The sequence below is a fragment of the Lontra canadensis genome, unplaced genomic scaffold (assembly GCF_010015895.1).
Source record: "Lontra canadensis isolate GAN:19392208 unplaced genomic scaffold, GSC_riverotter_1.0 scaffold36, whole genome shotgun sequence".
NCBI lineage: Eukaryota > Metazoa > Chordata > Mammalia > Carnivora > Mustelidae > Lontra > Lontra canadensis.
In genome coordinates this window covers 12,509,581-12,526,638 of record NW_022631030.1, presented here as the reverse complement: position 1 = coordinate 12,526,638, position 17,058 = coordinate 12,509,581, and the positions used below count along the sequence as shown (strand labels likewise).

General features: G+C 48.0%; 1 protein-coding gene across 6 annotated transcripts in view; it reads left to right on the top strand.

Moving 5' to 3' along the window:
• Nucleotides 1-16,816, top strand: part of ETS1 (ETS proto-oncogene 1, transcription factor) — a 123,872-nt gene extending 107,056 nt beyond the window's left edge. For all 6 annotated transcript variants that reach the window (XM_032868898.1, XM_032868900.1, XM_032868904.1 and 3 more), the window contains 2 exons: nucleotides 15,264-15,382; nucleotides 16,275-16,816. In XM_032868898.1, coding sequence (XP_032724789.1) covers nucleotides 15,264-15,382; nucleotides 16,275-16,490 — 335 coding nt within the window. In that variant the 3' untranslated portion in view covers nucleotides 16,491-16,816. The remainder of the gene's footprint in view (nucleotides 1-15,263; nucleotides 15,383-16,274) is intronic.
• Nucleotides 16,817-17,058: the final 242 nt, after the last annotated feature.

Genomic DNA, 17,058 nt, shown 5'->3' with positions numbered 1-17,058 from the left:
TGTGGATAACGAGATGAATAAACTAACTTGAAGTTCTAAAGTCAGGTTATGGTCAAAGAAAGCCTTACGGTTGAGGTCAGCCTTCATGGGATAAGATTCTGGTAAGGATCTCTGGCTGCACTGCAGAAGATCTAGAAGTTTCTGGTAAGGGTAAAAGCCTGATGTGCACCTCAGCTAGAAACCGCTCTGAAAGTGTGACATGTATTAGTTACTGCCTTTTCTGTTGGGAGAAATCTGCAGAGCTAACAGTCTATGAGAGTGACTCAAGGTGATTTGAGATGATCTTAGTATCTCCGAAGAAAAGAGTTGGGGAATCTTTCCAAGTGTCCCAGTTTCAGGGTGAGACAGAAAGGGGTGAGTTGGGAATTCTAAGAACTAGGAACAAATATGAAATACAAATTAGAGACATGAACTGCCGTCAAGATAGCTAACATCCGTGTGCTGCCCAAGAATCTTCTCTGGCGATCTAGACTCAGAGCCAAACCAATAAGAGCCTTAGAAAGTTCTTTCAGCACAAACGTAGTTATGTCCTGGAGATCTCAGTTATGATGGATGTCCCCCTTTATCTGGATGGGTTTTTTTAAAAGGTGCTCTCAGCGCCCCCCCCACCCTTCCTCCCTCTGTCTCTCTGTCTCTCTTTCTCTCTCTCTAAGGGAATAAAACATTGAGTGAGTGGAAGAAAAGCCAAGGTGACTTAGTGAAAGGTCTCAAAGACTAAAGTAGTCCCTTGAATTTAAAAGTACGTTTTAAGCATCTCACCACCCAGTGTTGCTCTCTGACCCTGGGGATGTAACTGTTCCCACCATCTCAGACGGTGGTAAGAACAATAGCCCAGAAAACAAGAAGTCCCCTGCCCCCTCCCCCGCCCCAGCTCTAGCACACTGTGTGATTTTAGGCAAATTTACCTTGTACCCTTTTCTACTTTTAGTGAAGTGGAAGTGTTCATCCTTATCTTGGTGGTGGGAGATCTGTGAAAATGTAATTTAACTAAATCAATTAATTAAACAAATGAGTGCTAGACGTTGTACTAGACATGGGGTGCCGGGAGCTCCGTTTTAATAAATCCGTTGTTTCAGCAAATGTTTCTGAGCACATGTCGAGCGCCAGTTGCCCTTGGGGGGTTCATTATCTGGTCGAGTTCAAGATATTATAATTGTCCTTAGACTTGGACTGGATTTTCTTCATGCTGCGGTCTGAATGAAGGTCAGGATTTGTGAGGCATGTGGGGGCCAGCTGAAATTTTGGTGACGTTTACCCTGGGCTCAGTGCCTACGAGTATCTGTCCACCCTGCAGACTAATTCTACACGGTGGTTCCCTTGCCCTTGCACGTTCCTTGTGGTCCCTCATCATTCCAGGTACATCCTAGGGAGCGGGGAGAGGGATAGAGGAACATCCCTAGGCAGCCCCCTCCACCAGCCTGGGAGCATGACCTTACGCCTAACCTTACATAGATGTGTTAAGGTGAGCTGAAGTTTGGAAAAGTGCTTTGGAAAGTAGGAAGCATTGGTTAAATGCTGGCAAACTTTTTATTGCTCATAAAAATCAGACCCGTTTTCTAGTTCACGGGCTGCCTCCTTTTTGTTCATTCCCTCAAAATCCGAATACTCCAGAGTATATGTGGCCGCCCTGAAGGAGCAGTGGCATCGTTATATCAGCATTCTTTGGCCTGAACTACAGTGTGTACACATGGCTCCCTCGAGCCGGGAAGAGAGTCATTTCCCTGCCATTACACGCGGGGGGCCTTTGTCTATATCACCTTCAAAGGAATACATTTCCCTTCTTCATGTGATGTCTTCGTTACTGCACTGTACGTGTGGAAATCAGTTAGAAACTGAATTTTCACATTCTCTTGCACAGTTACATTCTTCCTCCGAAGATAAGAAAATTGCATCAACCTTCACTGGGCTCCCATGGCAACTTGTTAAATTAGGTCAAGATGTGGGGGCAGATAACATGGCTTGAAAGCCTGCCTGTGCGCGGAGTTAAGAATACATCAAATGCAGTGCTGGCTTCCGCCAAAATGTACCTTCTTACCTTACTGTGAACTGCTTACGGTTATCAGACTGATACAATCAGAAAGCTCCATTTTCTCTTATTTGAAGATACATTATGAACCCCATCTAATTACAAAACAATCCGAGAGAAGTGCCCCAGTGTTTTCTATCTATTTAATAGACCTAAGCAAAATGCTTTCCAGATCCCTGAAAAAGGTAGGGATCTATGATTTTTTTTTTTCCCAAATGCAGGAGCTATAGAAAAATATACTGGATTGTCAACTGGTATTCTCTCCTCTCCCAGCCCCATTTAATGGATGGTGAAACTGAGGCACAAAAAGTGACTTATTCAAGACCAGATAATTGGCATGTACACAGAAATAGCTCCTGAATTGAATCTTAAGTGCCAGATGTCTCACTTGACCAGGAAATCTTTCCCCGTGTTAAAGAAAGAATACCTATGGGTTATCTCAGTTGCTTTCCTACAGTAGAGTAGGGAGCCTTGAGTCTCACCTGTTACCAATTAGCACTTGTTACCAATTGTATATGGGTTAGGGCTGTGTAGGACATAGTACTAGCCTTTGGCTTCAATCTGGAGTCATCGGCCTACAAGTCACCTTTGCTGAACTTCATTCCAGATTGCCAGACAGATAAGGCATTGGTGCAGATAAGACATCTGTTCCCAGCACTTCTGCAGCTGTTTCTGAGCCGGCCTGGTAGTAAAGCCATTGTTCTCCTGTGCCCGGGTATGTCCCCACCCACAGTTGAGATATTGTGAACGAGGTGGCAAGGGTCTCTTTTTCATCTGGAAGACTGAAAAAGACTAAACCCAAAGCTACTTGTCAACCGTCACCAAATTCTGTCTTCTAGTGCTGCGCAGATCTATGAAAATGCAATCCCTCATTCTCCTTATGGCTCAATCTGGCACTATCTGAAATTCAACTTTTAGATACTTTTGCATGAAACATCACACATACAAACACACACACACACAGTGCTAGTCCCGTAGAGGAAGAAGCCCCGTACATTCTCTCTAGGTTCTCTCAAATTGCTTCTGGCCTGAAAGAAATCTTGCCAAGTCCTAGGAAGCTCTAGAGACAGTCTCAAGTCATACAGTAAGAAAGTCCCTAGGCCAAGCCCAGAACCTTGGAGTTCTGGCTCGTAGTTAAGTTTTAGGGTTCAGTAACCCAGAGCTGCTGCTAAAACATGTTTTTGAAAATAAACAACTTCATTGCAAAGGAAGTGCTTCAAAGCCCTTCAGTGCAGAATGAAACCTGAGATTTGGCAGCGTTACCTGAAATCACAGTTTTCTGAAGCAAAACTGGGTTACAAAATACTCTCAGGGCACTCGGGTACGAATAACAACTAAGGAAGCTTTTGGTTTGAGCCTGCGTTCCTGATAAGGAAAGGGGAGAGGGGTCACAGTGCAGTGTGAATTTGTGCACAAGAGTTCTAAAATTCTAAACCCAGGTGGGTATGTTATCAGGAACAGCGTGGAGCTTTTTAATTTGAGGGTGAAGGGAGGGGTGATTACCCCACCCAGGCTCTAGAATATTGTGTTTGTACAAATGCTATCAGTATAAGACTGTGAATTGAAGAAGAAACAACTTGTTGACATGAATATAGAACTCTGGTTCCTTGTTGGGGCCTGAGCTGCCTTTTCCGGGGGCCCTGAGGTTCTTGGACAGGCAAAGTTGGAGCTGGCCCTCAGGCTTTCAGGGGGGCCTACCACATCTCCCTGTGGAGAATCCTTGGGCAGCACCTGGATGGAAAGGAAGAAAAGAGCTTAGAAATGAGAAATAGTGGCCCAGAGAGAGCGTCTTGCCTTTCTGGCTCAGAGGCCCTGTGATTACCAGGTTGCAGGAAGCCAGGAGGACCCCTGTGGCCTAAATGGGACCTGCATCTCAGAAGCTGGGTGGGATTCCCATTCTCCGTGCTGTGGGTTAACATGCTGCCCAGTGCTGAGACTGATGGGAAAATACTTTGGAGCATGGGGGAGGGAAACCCCTTGGGAGAGGAGAAGTCCCTTTCTGTGGCCCCATAGAGCACTTTCACTGCTCTGCCTCCTGCCTGGCTTTCTGACCGTTTTTCACCCTCTGCCACGAGCAAAGATCACAGGGTGGCAGGATTCGGCCTCCCTGTTCGTTTTTTGTTATTGTTGTTTTTTCCTAAATGTCTTTTTAAAAAATATGGAAAGGGAGGTTCCCCTTTTCCGCCAGTTGTTTATGAAGGCCTCTGCTGACTGAACCCCCTCCTTGTCTTAATTCAGTTACAGCAACCCCTTGCAAACCGACTCTACCCATTTCCACTTCACAAAACGTGCGTCGTGTCCCTGGTGCTGTTTCCAGCCACCCGAGGCCGAGCGGGTGTGTGGGTTTGGGATGGCAGGAAACTCACCAGGTGACCCCTTCCTTCTGGGGACAGGTCCCCTGCCTGTTTGGGAGGCGTCCCGAAGTCTCGCATTTTGTGGGTCACTGTTTCTTTAACCACATCTAACTACAGAGGCTGGAACTGGGTGGTGACGGTTCTGGAATTCGGCTCCGTCTCCAGTTAGAGGCTCCACCTTTTTTGTCTTTGAAGTAAAATGTTTCCACTGAGCCAAATTCAGCCCGGGTGCTGCCGAGGCCTCGGTACCTTTTGCCCTTCACCAGCAGGCCTGGGAAACTCCCTGCAGCTTCCACTGGGAAAGGCCCTGCCAGAGGTCCCAGATCGTCCTGCTCGCACCCCTTGGCATCCTTCTCCTGTATGGCCTTCGCTGCTCTGGGGAATGAGTGGCACCTTCACTGGTCCCTCCACCTGGGGACTCCGTTCAAGGGAAGCTGTTCTCTTCCCATCCCGCCGACGGCTGCTTTCCTGTGCAGCCCCCTGGCTGGACCGCCTGTCCCCTGGAACTGCCTTCTCTTCTCAGTCCTGGTAAAGCATCTGAGAGGGAGGCCTTGCCAGGCTCCGTGAGCCCTGGTATGTTTCCCGTAGGCGTAAAGAGCCAGAGTCGGGAGCCACGCAGCCTGAGTGTGGTCCGGCTCTGCCTTGGACCATGTGTGACCTCAGGCAGGCTCGCCTTCCTGTGCCTTGGGATTCCCATCGGCAAGATGCTGATAATAATAGTTTCTATCTCAGGGGGTTGTTGGGAGCACTGAAGGCAGAGTTTGTGGAAAGCACCCGGAACCCGCTAGGCACATAGCAAGTACCGCTGTTCCGTATTATCCCCCAACCTCCACCTTTCCCATATAATTCTTTTTTTAAAAGATTTTATTTATTATTTATTTGAGAGAGAAAGAGCATGCACAAGATGGGGGAAAGGGCAGAGGCAGAGGGACAAGCAGGCTCCCCGCTGAGCAGGGAGCACGACGTGGGACTCGATCCCAGGACCCGGGATCGTGACCTGAGCCCAAGGCATGTGTTTAATCGACTGGGCCACCCAGGAGCCCCTCTGCTATAATTCTATATTTATATTCCTCAAGGTCAGGGGACAGTGTATTTTATTTAGCAAATGCCAGTAATTGGTAGCAGTGACTTAGGTCACAGAAGATTCTTAATATCCGATCAGGTCATTTCAGCTTGTCAGCTCAGCCCACCGGTGCATTAAGCCCCCCCTGTGTCCTAGTCGCTTTCAGGTACATTACCCTTTTTTTTTTTTTTTTTTTTAACTGTCACCAGCAATCGCACAAGGTAGCTTCAGTCATTCTTACTGTACCAATGAGAGAATCAAGGTTCAGACAGGGAAAGGGGTCTAGCCTGAAGTCACACAGAAAACCACAAGGAAGATGCCTTTTGAAGTTTTTCACGTTGTCAGACAATTAGTTGGGAAACAGTCACTCTCAGTGGACATGTTCCTGTGTTGTTTGGGTCTGCAAAGGTGCAGATGGCAAGACGTGGTTAGACTCGCAAGACATGTGTTGGTGTGTGAGGGGGGATCTGTGAAGGACAAAGTGGGGGATGGTCAGGGAGGGCGGGGGAGGCTTTCGACCAGCTGCAGGTCTCTCCCCTGGAAAAGGAGAGAGGGAAGGAGGATCTGGATAGAGAAGAGCCTCCCTCTGCAGCTCGGGTCCAAGAGAGGTTTGGCCAGGCTCCCGGGAAACCCTCAGGTCAAAGCTGCCCAGTGGAGGAGCCCGCGTTCCCTCCTCCTGCAGCGGGAGGTCTCAGTCGCCTCTTGTCGTGGCTGCCGCCGCTCGGGTGACTACCACATCACGCCCGACTGATGACTGTGTGTTGTCAGATAGGCCGCCATGGCTTTTCTGTCTGGCTGTTAGTACAGTGGGGCTCCAGACCCTGGTCCCGATGCTCCCGGTGGCCCGCGGTAGGCTTCAGAGCTCCGTGCATTTATACCGTTGACTCTAACAAAGCATATGGCATTGTCTTCTGTGTGACTCACCTCTCCCTGAGAATCACAAGAGTGAAAGTTCTCCTAAGGTGAGTGAATGTGAAAGTTTGAACTTTGGCGGGACGCTGGAAGGCTCTTTGCTGGAGCCGTGCCCACGGGGCACAGCCCTATGGAGGGGACTGACATTCAGAGCCGAGGTGGATGCACTTTCTCGTGCAAGTCCCCAAGGCTATGTTCTCGGTCCTTTCTTCTTTAAAAGCAAGGCATAAGTAGGACGTTCTCAGCTCTTCACACAACGGTGGAACAAAACATGTTTCTTCTGATGCCCCTTGCTGTCATGCACGTTCTCTTTGTCGTCCAACCCAATGTGGCGACCATGCCTTACATATGGGGGGTGCATGAAAATTCTTTTCTGGATTAAAGTTTGAAAACTTCGGTGCCCTGAAGACCACTTGGGATGTATGTCACCTCCCCAAGACTTCTAGCAGACTTTGTTCGTCATTCCTCTCACCCTTGATATGCAGGCGCAACTATATGGCGAGGATAAATTAAATCCCAGAGGTTCCACTCAGGCCACAAACTATGGTCTTCAGACTCCTCAACTTCATCTTTCTAATCCTAATCAACAAACACATCTCTCTTTCTTCCTGTTACCTCGATACATCGTAGGGAGGCATTGTTTTTAGACATTTGCATTGGTTCAAAAAAGCATTTCTTGGGTTTCGAACAAAATTCTCACCCCGTACCCTCAAATCCAAACGTAACCCATTTCTGGTGACTTCTGAAAACAGTCAGTTACCTAGAAGACATCAGAAGGAAAAGCTCTGAAGAACCCACTTCCTGACTTGAGCTTCCCCAGCTCTCGGTCCAAGTCTGTGTCTCAGTGGTTGGTTGAGTATGGGTAGACAGAGCCCTTGGGTTTGGAGGGAGGGGGCACTGCATTTGAATATAGGCTGCCCCTTTAAGAGAAGACCAGTCTCCTTTCTCCTTCCACCCCCACACAGGTGGACTTGAAACGTGCAGGTGCAAGGAGCCCAAGCAAAAACAAGGGTCTCTCCTTCACATGCTAAAGCGTGGGGTGATCTTGTTCTCAGGACCAAGACAGACGGGCTGGGGAGCCTCGCTTATGTCTGTCCCAGGTGGGACAGCCTGGCCGACCTGTGGCCCGCCACCTGGGCTTGTGGCCCAGTCTGTCTTAGACATTGATTAGCTGGACAGGACTTTTGGCTTTACCTTTGGTTCATGGCATGGGCTCTGTCTCTAGGCCCGACGTTGGCGGGCAATGCTGTTGCATTCCTGGGTCAGCCCTACATAATAATGAGGTAGAGTGTATTTTGTGAGGAGCATAAATGATTAGGGAGAAAAGCACATTGGGGGAAAAGAGGATCTAAGTCTGTCTGTGGCCAAGATTTCCCCAAACCGTAAGTGTCTGTCATACTTTCACTTGCAAAACAGTTTGCATGTGTTCTTTTTGTGCTCACCTACTTTGAATCAGGGCCAGCACTTCACAGAGTTATCCTGAGCTTGAACAGATCCACACTGGTTGTTTTCATGTACAGGATTTTTTAAAAAGGTCACATATATATACTTTAACCTTACTCGTAGCCTGCAACATTATCCTTTTCCAAAGTTGCCATGAGAAAGGCCAATTTAATTCTTGGAAGAATAATTGAATTTTATCTTGTGTTTTTGCTGTGTTTATTTTTTTTAAAATTTCATCCTTTTTGCTTGTCTTTCTTTGAAAAGTGTGCTTTTAAAAATACATTTTCTGTTGATTCATTCTTCTAGTCGGTCCCACTGTCATATTTTATATTGTTCCTAAAATGTTCAGCACTGCATATATGTGTGTGTGTGTGTGTGTGTGTATTTAAATTTATATTTATATGTTTTTTAATAACAGGGACTCAATGGACATCTCTATAAAGTAGGGAGGACAGGGATAACTATTTCCATTTTAGGGATGGGAAAACTAGAGCCCAGAGAGGTTAAATTAGTTGTGTAAGTTCGTGGAGTGAATCAGGGAGGAAGTGGGAGCAAAGTGCTGGAGGCTTGACCTCCCCACTTGGGGCATTCCTTGGGCATATATATTTTTTTAATTTCTGAGGGTACTGTCTGCTCTCCTCTTCCAGTTTTCCACTGCCTCACACGTTTGTTTGTTTTTGATTTTTTTGAAATTCTTTCTCTCTTTTGGTCTAACGTGCCAGGGACACAGACTTGACATCAAAAGCAGGTTTCACATGATTTGAGAGCTGTTTTCTGACTGGCTTCCGTTGTCAGCTGCTGGCTCTTTTGGCAATAAACCCATGCATGTTCGTAAAGTTATCGTCCATTATGTTCATGGAGCGTGTTTTTCAAGCCCCTGTCAGATAATATTCTTTGTGGTTGTGTGCTGAATTACTAGAACCTGTATGCCCCACTGCTACCCTTGAGTTATTAGCCATTGATACAGGAACTTAGTGATGGAATATGTGACTCATTGGACCAAGGCACTCTTGGCTGGTTATGCAATGTACCATAGTTAGATTGTGCTGGAGTTGAGAGGAGATCAGGTTGGGGTGGAGGCAGGAGATGGGCATCACTCCGAAGAAGTGGGAAAAAGGTACTTACAGACATAGCCCCATGCCAAAATATCAAGCAGTCTCTGCCCTTCCTTTCCTTTCAACAATCTTCCCAGTGCTTCGGTGGCCAAACCATCCAACAGTCGTTTATCCCCAGGCAGAAGACATCGGCGCTTCACGGCTGCTTTGGGTCCAGAGGGCAAGAAACTGTCAGGAGCAGGAGGGCAAGCCACTGTCAGGAGGTTTCCTGTTTGTCATTCAACTTCATTTCGTAAGGACTCAGTGGACAGGGATTTGGGCATCTTCTGTGAATGATCGTTCAGAAGCGGGTTGACAGGAAGGGCGTGGTGCTTATGAGGCTCCGGGGTCCCTCCACCCCGTACCAGCCACGGTGGGCACCTTCACGGTGGCAGCAGAGGAAGATAGATTGGTGAGCAGATGGGTCATTTCTGGATTCGCGTGTGCTGTTTTTGCCATCTTGGTTTGGCTGTGGGTAGAGACACCTGGGTGGAAGGGAGGGGCAGTCAAGGCCCGTTCCTCTGCTTTAGGACCACCTGCCAGATGTGTGCTCTGAGGGCAGAGTCTTCCCTGTTGCAAGGGTGACCAACCATGCGAGTTTCATAGGTTAAAATAAATGTGGTGTCTTGCTCGCACTGAGGTGTTTGATTTGACTTTTAGAGTCAAGATGAAGAGATTAACTTCTCAAAGTAGCAAATGAATCCCCAAAGGACAGGCCGTGTGGGTATGTTTTTATTTGGGGGAACATGTTGCTCCTACAGCCTGGGAGTCACTCATGTTGATTAGTCCCGGATAGGGTTTAATAGAGAGAGAGGCAGCTGGGGTAGACACCTTTCTGCAGAGGGAGGATGAATGTCTCAGCAGCATGAACCAGTAAATGTCTGTTGAGCACTTGTCCGAAACCCCATACCTGCCACCGAGAAAAGAAGGCTCACGAAGCTTGAGTCTAGGTGCACAGGGGGCCAACGGCAGGTGTCATTCAACAGCAAGTCGCTTTCGGACTGTTGGTATTTCGGGGTGAGGCATCGTCTACGCTTTGCCTTGCACCAGTGAGAAAGCACCATCTCTGCTGTAAAAGTGTGCATCCCATGACGAGAGAGACAGGCCATCCGGCTTGGCCTCGGTAGAAGCAAACCCATAAAAGAAGCTACCAGAGAGCGCGACTGCCCCGTGCTGACCTCCGTCTGCACAGAAAGCACCTCTCATAGGTTAGCCACACGCTGGGGCACAGACGAGGGGCTGAGGACTTGCAGGTGAAAGGAAAAGGAAACATGGCCGTCCAGTCCCGGTTGCCATTCACCAGCAGTGAGTCCGTGACCATGGACCTGAAAACGAGAAGACATTGACAGGTGGTCAAGTGGAAAGGATGATTCCCAGGAGGATCTTAGTAAGATCTTGTCCTTGCCCATGGCTGTGTATTGAACTTGTTCACTTAGACTTGGAGTTGGGGAACATGCAACCATAGCAGCAAAACTATAGGGGATTTTTTATAACTAGCCCTCCTCAAGAGAGATGGTGGGCCTTCCAGTTCCTAGACAAAGAGAAGGGACTTAAAACATCACCTGGATGAGAAGGAATTTACCTGAAGCTTTGTCTTAAAAAAAAAAAAAAAATGAGACTAACAACTTGGATCTCAAGTGCTTTGAGGGTCCCCACCTGACACTTCTGCTTCTGAGGTTCGGTCACGTTCTTCAGATCAGGACTGTCACTGTTGTACTAAGAACTCTCCTCTTACCCAGAAGCTTAGAAGAACAAAGCCAGCAGAGGAAATCCCCCAGCTGCAGCCGGCGAGGGGGCTGGAGGGAGCAGTCGTCAGGGTGTGTGGGGCCCAGCCAGTGTGTGTGTGTGTGTGTGTGTGTGTGTGTATGTGTGTGTAGCCCTCCCTCCTTCACTTCTTCGGAGAGAGACTTCCTTCTAACAGGGACCCCTCTGTTGTTGTGGCTGAGAGTTTATACTTGAGAAGCATAGTTTCCCAGTGATGCCACCGGATTCCTGATGTGTGACACCCCGGGGCAGCATGGTGAAGGACGCCGTTGACTGCCTTGGGGCCCCCAGACAGGGACACCATTGTGAGTCACATTGAGTGTGTGAACTCCCCCTTCCCATGACTGGCACTATTCTTAGTACCATTCTCTGCTCCCTGGGACAAAGGTCACTGGGAGCACCGTCCAGTTGGGTGGGTGGATGGGGCTGGGCCCAGAGTGAGAGGAGGCACAGGGAGAATGAGGAAGAGGCTTTACAATTTGAGGATATGTTGGAGCAAGGGCGAGGGAGGGAGGAGCCCTGCAGCCCCAGGGATTTGGGCTGAGATACACTAAGCCACCTAGAAACATCCTCTGGGAGAGTCTGTGACCAGCACTGCGAGTCTCATTTCCGGGTTTCAACAAGTCTGGGGCCTAGGAAGTTCCTGTGGGCCTATAGACATGGATGGGACAGGCGGGGTCACCCAGTGTGCATTGCCATCCTGGAGCTCCCTGCCAGCTGTGTGCTTCCCTCCGGGGATCCTGATATCCCTTCCCAGACCTGCAATGAACGTGACCAGGCTCCTGTGCAGGACTGTCCACAATTCCAGCTGGATAATGGACCTACCCCGGACCCAGAGCTCTTACCGAGACCTGGCGTTTCCAACTGGGAGAATAATTCCACGTCCTTCCTATTTATGGCTCCCCACCACCAAAAGCGCCCTTTGGGAGTCAGCCAAAGGGAGGAATCTTTGGAGGGGGGCTAATCTCATGGATTCCTTTCATTTGGCACCACATCCTGAGCTTTCTGAAGGGCGAACAGCCACTTTAGGAATCCCACGGCAGGAGCCCTGCGTGTGCCTGTCAGCCCTGGCTGGGCTTCCGGGATCTTCCTTGGAGAGTCAGGGAACAGAGACTCGAGCTGACATCACCCTATTTTGACTTTCTTGTTGTGAAGCTTTCAAGAGACATTCCTCCCTGTTCAAGTTCCTGTGCTTTGGTTAGGCATCTGGCTTTCCTATATATGCTCCCTCTTGCCTTTGTTGTTAATAGTAAAAAAAAAAGCTGATAGTATCTCACCCACGACCTGGGCTCCTAGTTCCCAGATTTCACAGTTTTATGTTCCTTTTGAACAGAGGAAAATTCACAATGAGACCAAAAAAACAAAAAGCAAACAAACAAAAAACACACAAAAAACCCACCAAACCCACAGATAAGGGTTTACCCTGCCCCCCTCCCACCCCTGGCCACCCAGAGAGGCAGGGTTGGCACAGACAGATAGAACTTGTCCCTCTGACATTTCAGTTTGGGAAATGGCACTGGGCAGGAGAAAGAGCAGGAATAATTCTGTCTGACATCTGTGCCTCCGTGAGCTGGTTCCGGCGACAGGGCTTACGCATCCCCTTTGCACTTTCTGGCTGCCCCAGGGATCCCAAGGGCGAGGACCTGGGATATGTTCCTGAGTCTCTCTCTTTAGGACTTGAGATGTGCCTGCTGCTCCCTGCCAGGGACTAGGACTTGCCTGGGTAGAAGGATCCCAAAATGTCCTTCCTTCCCCTTTGCTGAGCTTGGTGTGACTAGCCCTCCACTCCCCAAAGGAATGTGAAGATAATGGGAAAGAGGTTTGTAGGTAAATAGTGAGAGGGAGAAACAGTGAAGTAACATTAGCCTCACAGCTACCAGGAGGGGACGGACTCATGGGGCTGGACATACCAAGGTGAATACCAATGTCCCCAGTGGTTGGATGGTCAATCAGGAAAACCACCGGCCAGCCCAGTGTCCCGTGTCTGCTATAAGCGGTGAGGAAGAGATTTTTTTTTTTTTTTTTTTTTAAAGCTTGGTCCTTTTATCCCGTGGCTCCTCTCAACCAGGCCGCCCGTTCAGATTTCTGCCTCTGGGTGGGTCTTACATAAGGACAAAGCAGTGCCAAGCTGAAGGATTTGGGGGTCAGTCCACCTGGGTTCCATTCACGGCCATTTTACTTCCGAATGGCCTTGGATGAGGCCAGGGGACAAGTGACCCAGGAACTCAGTGTCCTCTGTTGTGAAAATGGAAAAACAAATTTGCGAGTCCTAGTACCTACTCCTTGGAGTTACTATAAGGAATAAATGAGATGAACATAAAGCATTACGCACAGTGTCCAGTGCACGTGAGTGTGCGACACGCCCGAGCTCTCGTTTGCACTTTTCCTCATCCGGGGTCTTACAGTGACTCCTCTCTCTCCGTGTTCCGTCGCTTGTCTGTGGGCGTGGCCCGGGAGACGACTGACTGCGGACTCCAGGGCTCCTTCACGCGGTTTCCGAGTAGTTGACTGTTCCTGGTTATGTCTCTCTCCCAAAGAGTAGGAAGACAGTGCTGTCCTGTTGGGTGTAGTGTCCTCTTTGCGCCTCTTCTGGAAGGCTGCTCTTTTGCCGGGTTGTTTCAGTGGCTATTTGTGAATTTCTTGGCTAGCAGAGATTCCACAGCCTTTCTTAATAGAGACGTGTGGACTGATGCCTCCTGTCCAGAATGGCTTCTCCACCAATTCCTCCCATAATGTCCCGTGTCGTCCTGTGAGCCCAGGCAGGCAGTAGTGACTGGCACCTTGAACTCAAGGCCCATGAAACCTGCCAGTATGCCCGAGTTGTAAGCAAAACCGTGTTTTAACAGGCTGAGAAACAGAAGAGGGTAAGGCTTTCCTGGGGTCACCTTCTGGGTTGTTTCTTTGAATGCTCAGTTATTTTGTAGGTCCACGGGATCATCTCATTCTAGAATATGCATAAGGTATTTCTTACAGGATGGTTTTCGAGAGTGCAAGGTGCATTCTTAGAAGGATGAAGTGAAGCTGTTTCATCTTCCAGTTTTAGCTTGGCTTGTGCTGGAGACACGCTGGGGTTTGCCCCCAGCAAGTAGCCGCTGGGGTTGGGGGGGGGGGCGGGATGCTTCCTTTGGCTGTCCAGTGAATGTCCACGTCAGCTGCTGTTGCCCTGCTGCTTGGAGTCTGGAGGCCTGGACACCGGACCCAGAACCATCACGTTCACACCATGCCCCAGAGCAAAGTCACCTTGATTTTCTGAACATTTTTCTTTTTGTTTCTTAATAGGACGGAAACACTAAGACTCGTTGTGCCTTGCCTGTAGAGAGGGCTGGGGAGTGGATTTTAGGAGTTAGCAAAATGATGCATGGGAACATATTTTGTAGAAGTATAAGGTATAACAAGAGTTGACCCCTCTAGATCATAAGAACATTTCTCTTTCTAGATGAAAAAAGTTTATTTCCCATTGAATCTCACTTTCCTTTGGATCAGACAGATCTGAAGCTCAGGTTAAGGATGAGAGCCTTAGAAAGTCAAGTGTCTCTGTATGAGCTGGAGTGCTCCTGCTTCCTTCGTCTTTCCTCCTCTGCCAAGATGGCTTCTAAGATGGTGCTATAAGTGTAGACCTGTAGCAAGCACCACGGACTTGAACCGTAATGTTGAACCATGTTGTTTCTCCCTCCAGCTACGCCCATGAACGAGATTGGAATCACTGGCAGCATTGTCATATCTGAATAGAAAGTTATCTTACAAGGAAATCTATGAGCATAAATCCTTTAGTGTGAGATAAGTGGACTATCAGAGTGTGTCTGGCTTTCCAGAACTAAGATCTTGGCAGTGTTGGTGGCTAAGACAAGAGGACTGTGTGTGTGTGTGTGTGTGTGTGTGTAAGTTAGAATACACTGACCCAGGAAGAATTTCTGAGACCGCCCTCACCTGACCTCTGAAGATTTCATGGGTGGCAGGTTAATCCCTTATACAGTGCTGATTCTCTCCTTTCTTAGTTTGTGAGGCTGCCTGTAAGTGGCCTGGGGGAACGGGATGGTGGTGGAGAGTATTATGACCTTATGACCAAAAGAATGTCTAACCTCTGTGTCCTTGTTAGATGACCTTAGGATAGCAATCCTTGTCACTTACAAATCAGGGACTGGAGGCTCTCTAATACAGAGAAGCACTTAAGAGCTTTGACTTAAGATGGGAAGTGGCAAGGTATTCCTTAGTTAATGACTGTATTACTAATTAAAGCAAACATGACTTAGTTCTTGAAGGCACGAAGGATTATGCTGCCTTAGAATGTCTCAGAGGATGGATCCAGTAATTTTCTTTCTAGAATTTTCATTGCAGTAAAAATGGACTGAACGTTAAGTCAATCAAAATAATATTGATAAGACAATGGTATATTGTAAGTGCTTTTTTTGGGGGGGGGTAGAAAGTTTTTTACCTTTCAGTCCTTGTGAACTCACAGTACCTCCTCTAACTTTTGTGCTGTATGCCGCCTTCATCCTCCCGGGGCTGGACAGATTGGAGAGGAGGCAAGAGGGGCGCTGCGTAATGGGACTCATTGCTGGTGCTGTTGAGCGTCTGGTGTAATGATTCACAATGGCTTGTGTTTTCAGGCAGTGGACCAATCCAGCTGTGGCAGTTTCTTCTGGAATTACTCACTGATAAATCCTGTCAGTCTTTTATCAGCTGGACAGGAGATGGCTGGGAGTTCAAGCTTTCTGACCCAGATGAGGTAAGAAGGGAGTGACGAGCGAGCGCTGTGTGGAAGGGGGATGAGAGTGAACTCTGGAACTCTGGAAAGTGGTTATGTGGGCCGGGATGACATTTCCTAGGATTCCAGCCCCACCTCTGCCCCTTTCCTAGGATTCCAGCCCCACCTCTGCCCCTCGGTGCTTGTATGATCTTGAGCCAGTTACGTAGCCTGTCTGAGACTGAGTTGCATCCTTCAGACAGCAGAGGACATAGCGACACTGCCCATTTGTGTTCCGGGATTCACATTGTGGGCCCTTCATACACATGGGTTGCCTTTTCTGGAATGGGTCGGACAGGAAGATCAGTACAATCTGTTCGTTAATATATCGGTTTCAACAAATGCATATCTCTGCCAGGCCCTAGTCTGAGCATGACAGAGCTGAAAACACTGAACAAGAGAGATGACATCTCTGGTCTGGCAGACAAGAGAAGATAGCACGCCCAGTACGGAAAAAATGCTGCCCTTTGATGAAACGCAGGCATGATCGGCTCCACTCCCTCACACTAAATTTCACGCTTGCAAAGCGAGCATAGCCTACCAGCAACAGAAGGAAAGAGGAGAGTCTGTAGTGTAGTGTTGTCTTTTCCCCCCCCCCAATACTTTAATACTTTCCAGCATTTCATTACACAGAAACACAGGATCAATGTATTTTCATTAATTTAAAGAATCTTGCCCATCTCTTAAAAATGGGAATTCAGAATAGATGGGTGAGAACAAGATCTCCCGTGCACGTGAGTCTCCACCCATCTTCCTTGGACATCATGGGTCACCATGAGTGGATGGATACACAGGCATATCAGCGTGTCTACTTGGGTTATCCTCTAGGTTTTTACCCCGTCTCTTTTTCACTTTTTTATTCGTTTAATTTCAGGTGGCCAGGAGATGGGGAAAAAGGAAAAACAAGCCCAAGATGAATTATGAGAAACTGAGCCGTGGCCTACGCTACTATTATGACAAAAACATCATCCACAAGACCGCGGGTAAACGCTACGTGTACCGCTTTGTGTGCGACCTACAAAGCCTTCTGGGATACACGCCCGAGGAGCTCCACGCCATGCTGGATGTCAAACCCGATGCCGATGAGTGATGGACACCCAAGGGGTTGGGGAAAAGTCTGCTGAGACATTTCGAAGAACAACCATGTTGGTCGGACTCTTAATTTTTAATCGTTATTCTATTTTTAATTTTCCAGAACTCGTTTTTTACATTCAGGGGTGGGAGCTAAGTGAGCTGCAGCTTAATCAATTGTGAACAGTTGGAAAAAGAGAGCCGGGACTTGTGGGGTGGGTGGGACGAGAAATTCATGAGCAAATTTTCAGGAGAGGGAGAGAGAGAGAGGAAGAGAGAGAGAAGGGTTCTTCTTAGAAGCTTGAAGGATCTGGCTTAAGGGGAGGGGGAGACTAACACGTCCCATTATTTTTTAAAAATCATCCATGAAAAAAAAAAAAAGGCATGTCTTGAGTTATGGACCTATTAGCAAAAGAAATTGACACATCAGGAGTTCTGAGACCCATGAAAAGGCAATTAATTTGCTTTTGGTTTTAGGTCTGGGAGGGCAAAAAAGAGGGAGGTGGGATGAAACATTTGTTTGGGGGATGCACTAAAAACCAAGGACTATTTAATTTTTACTCAACTTTCGAAACAAAGATGGACTT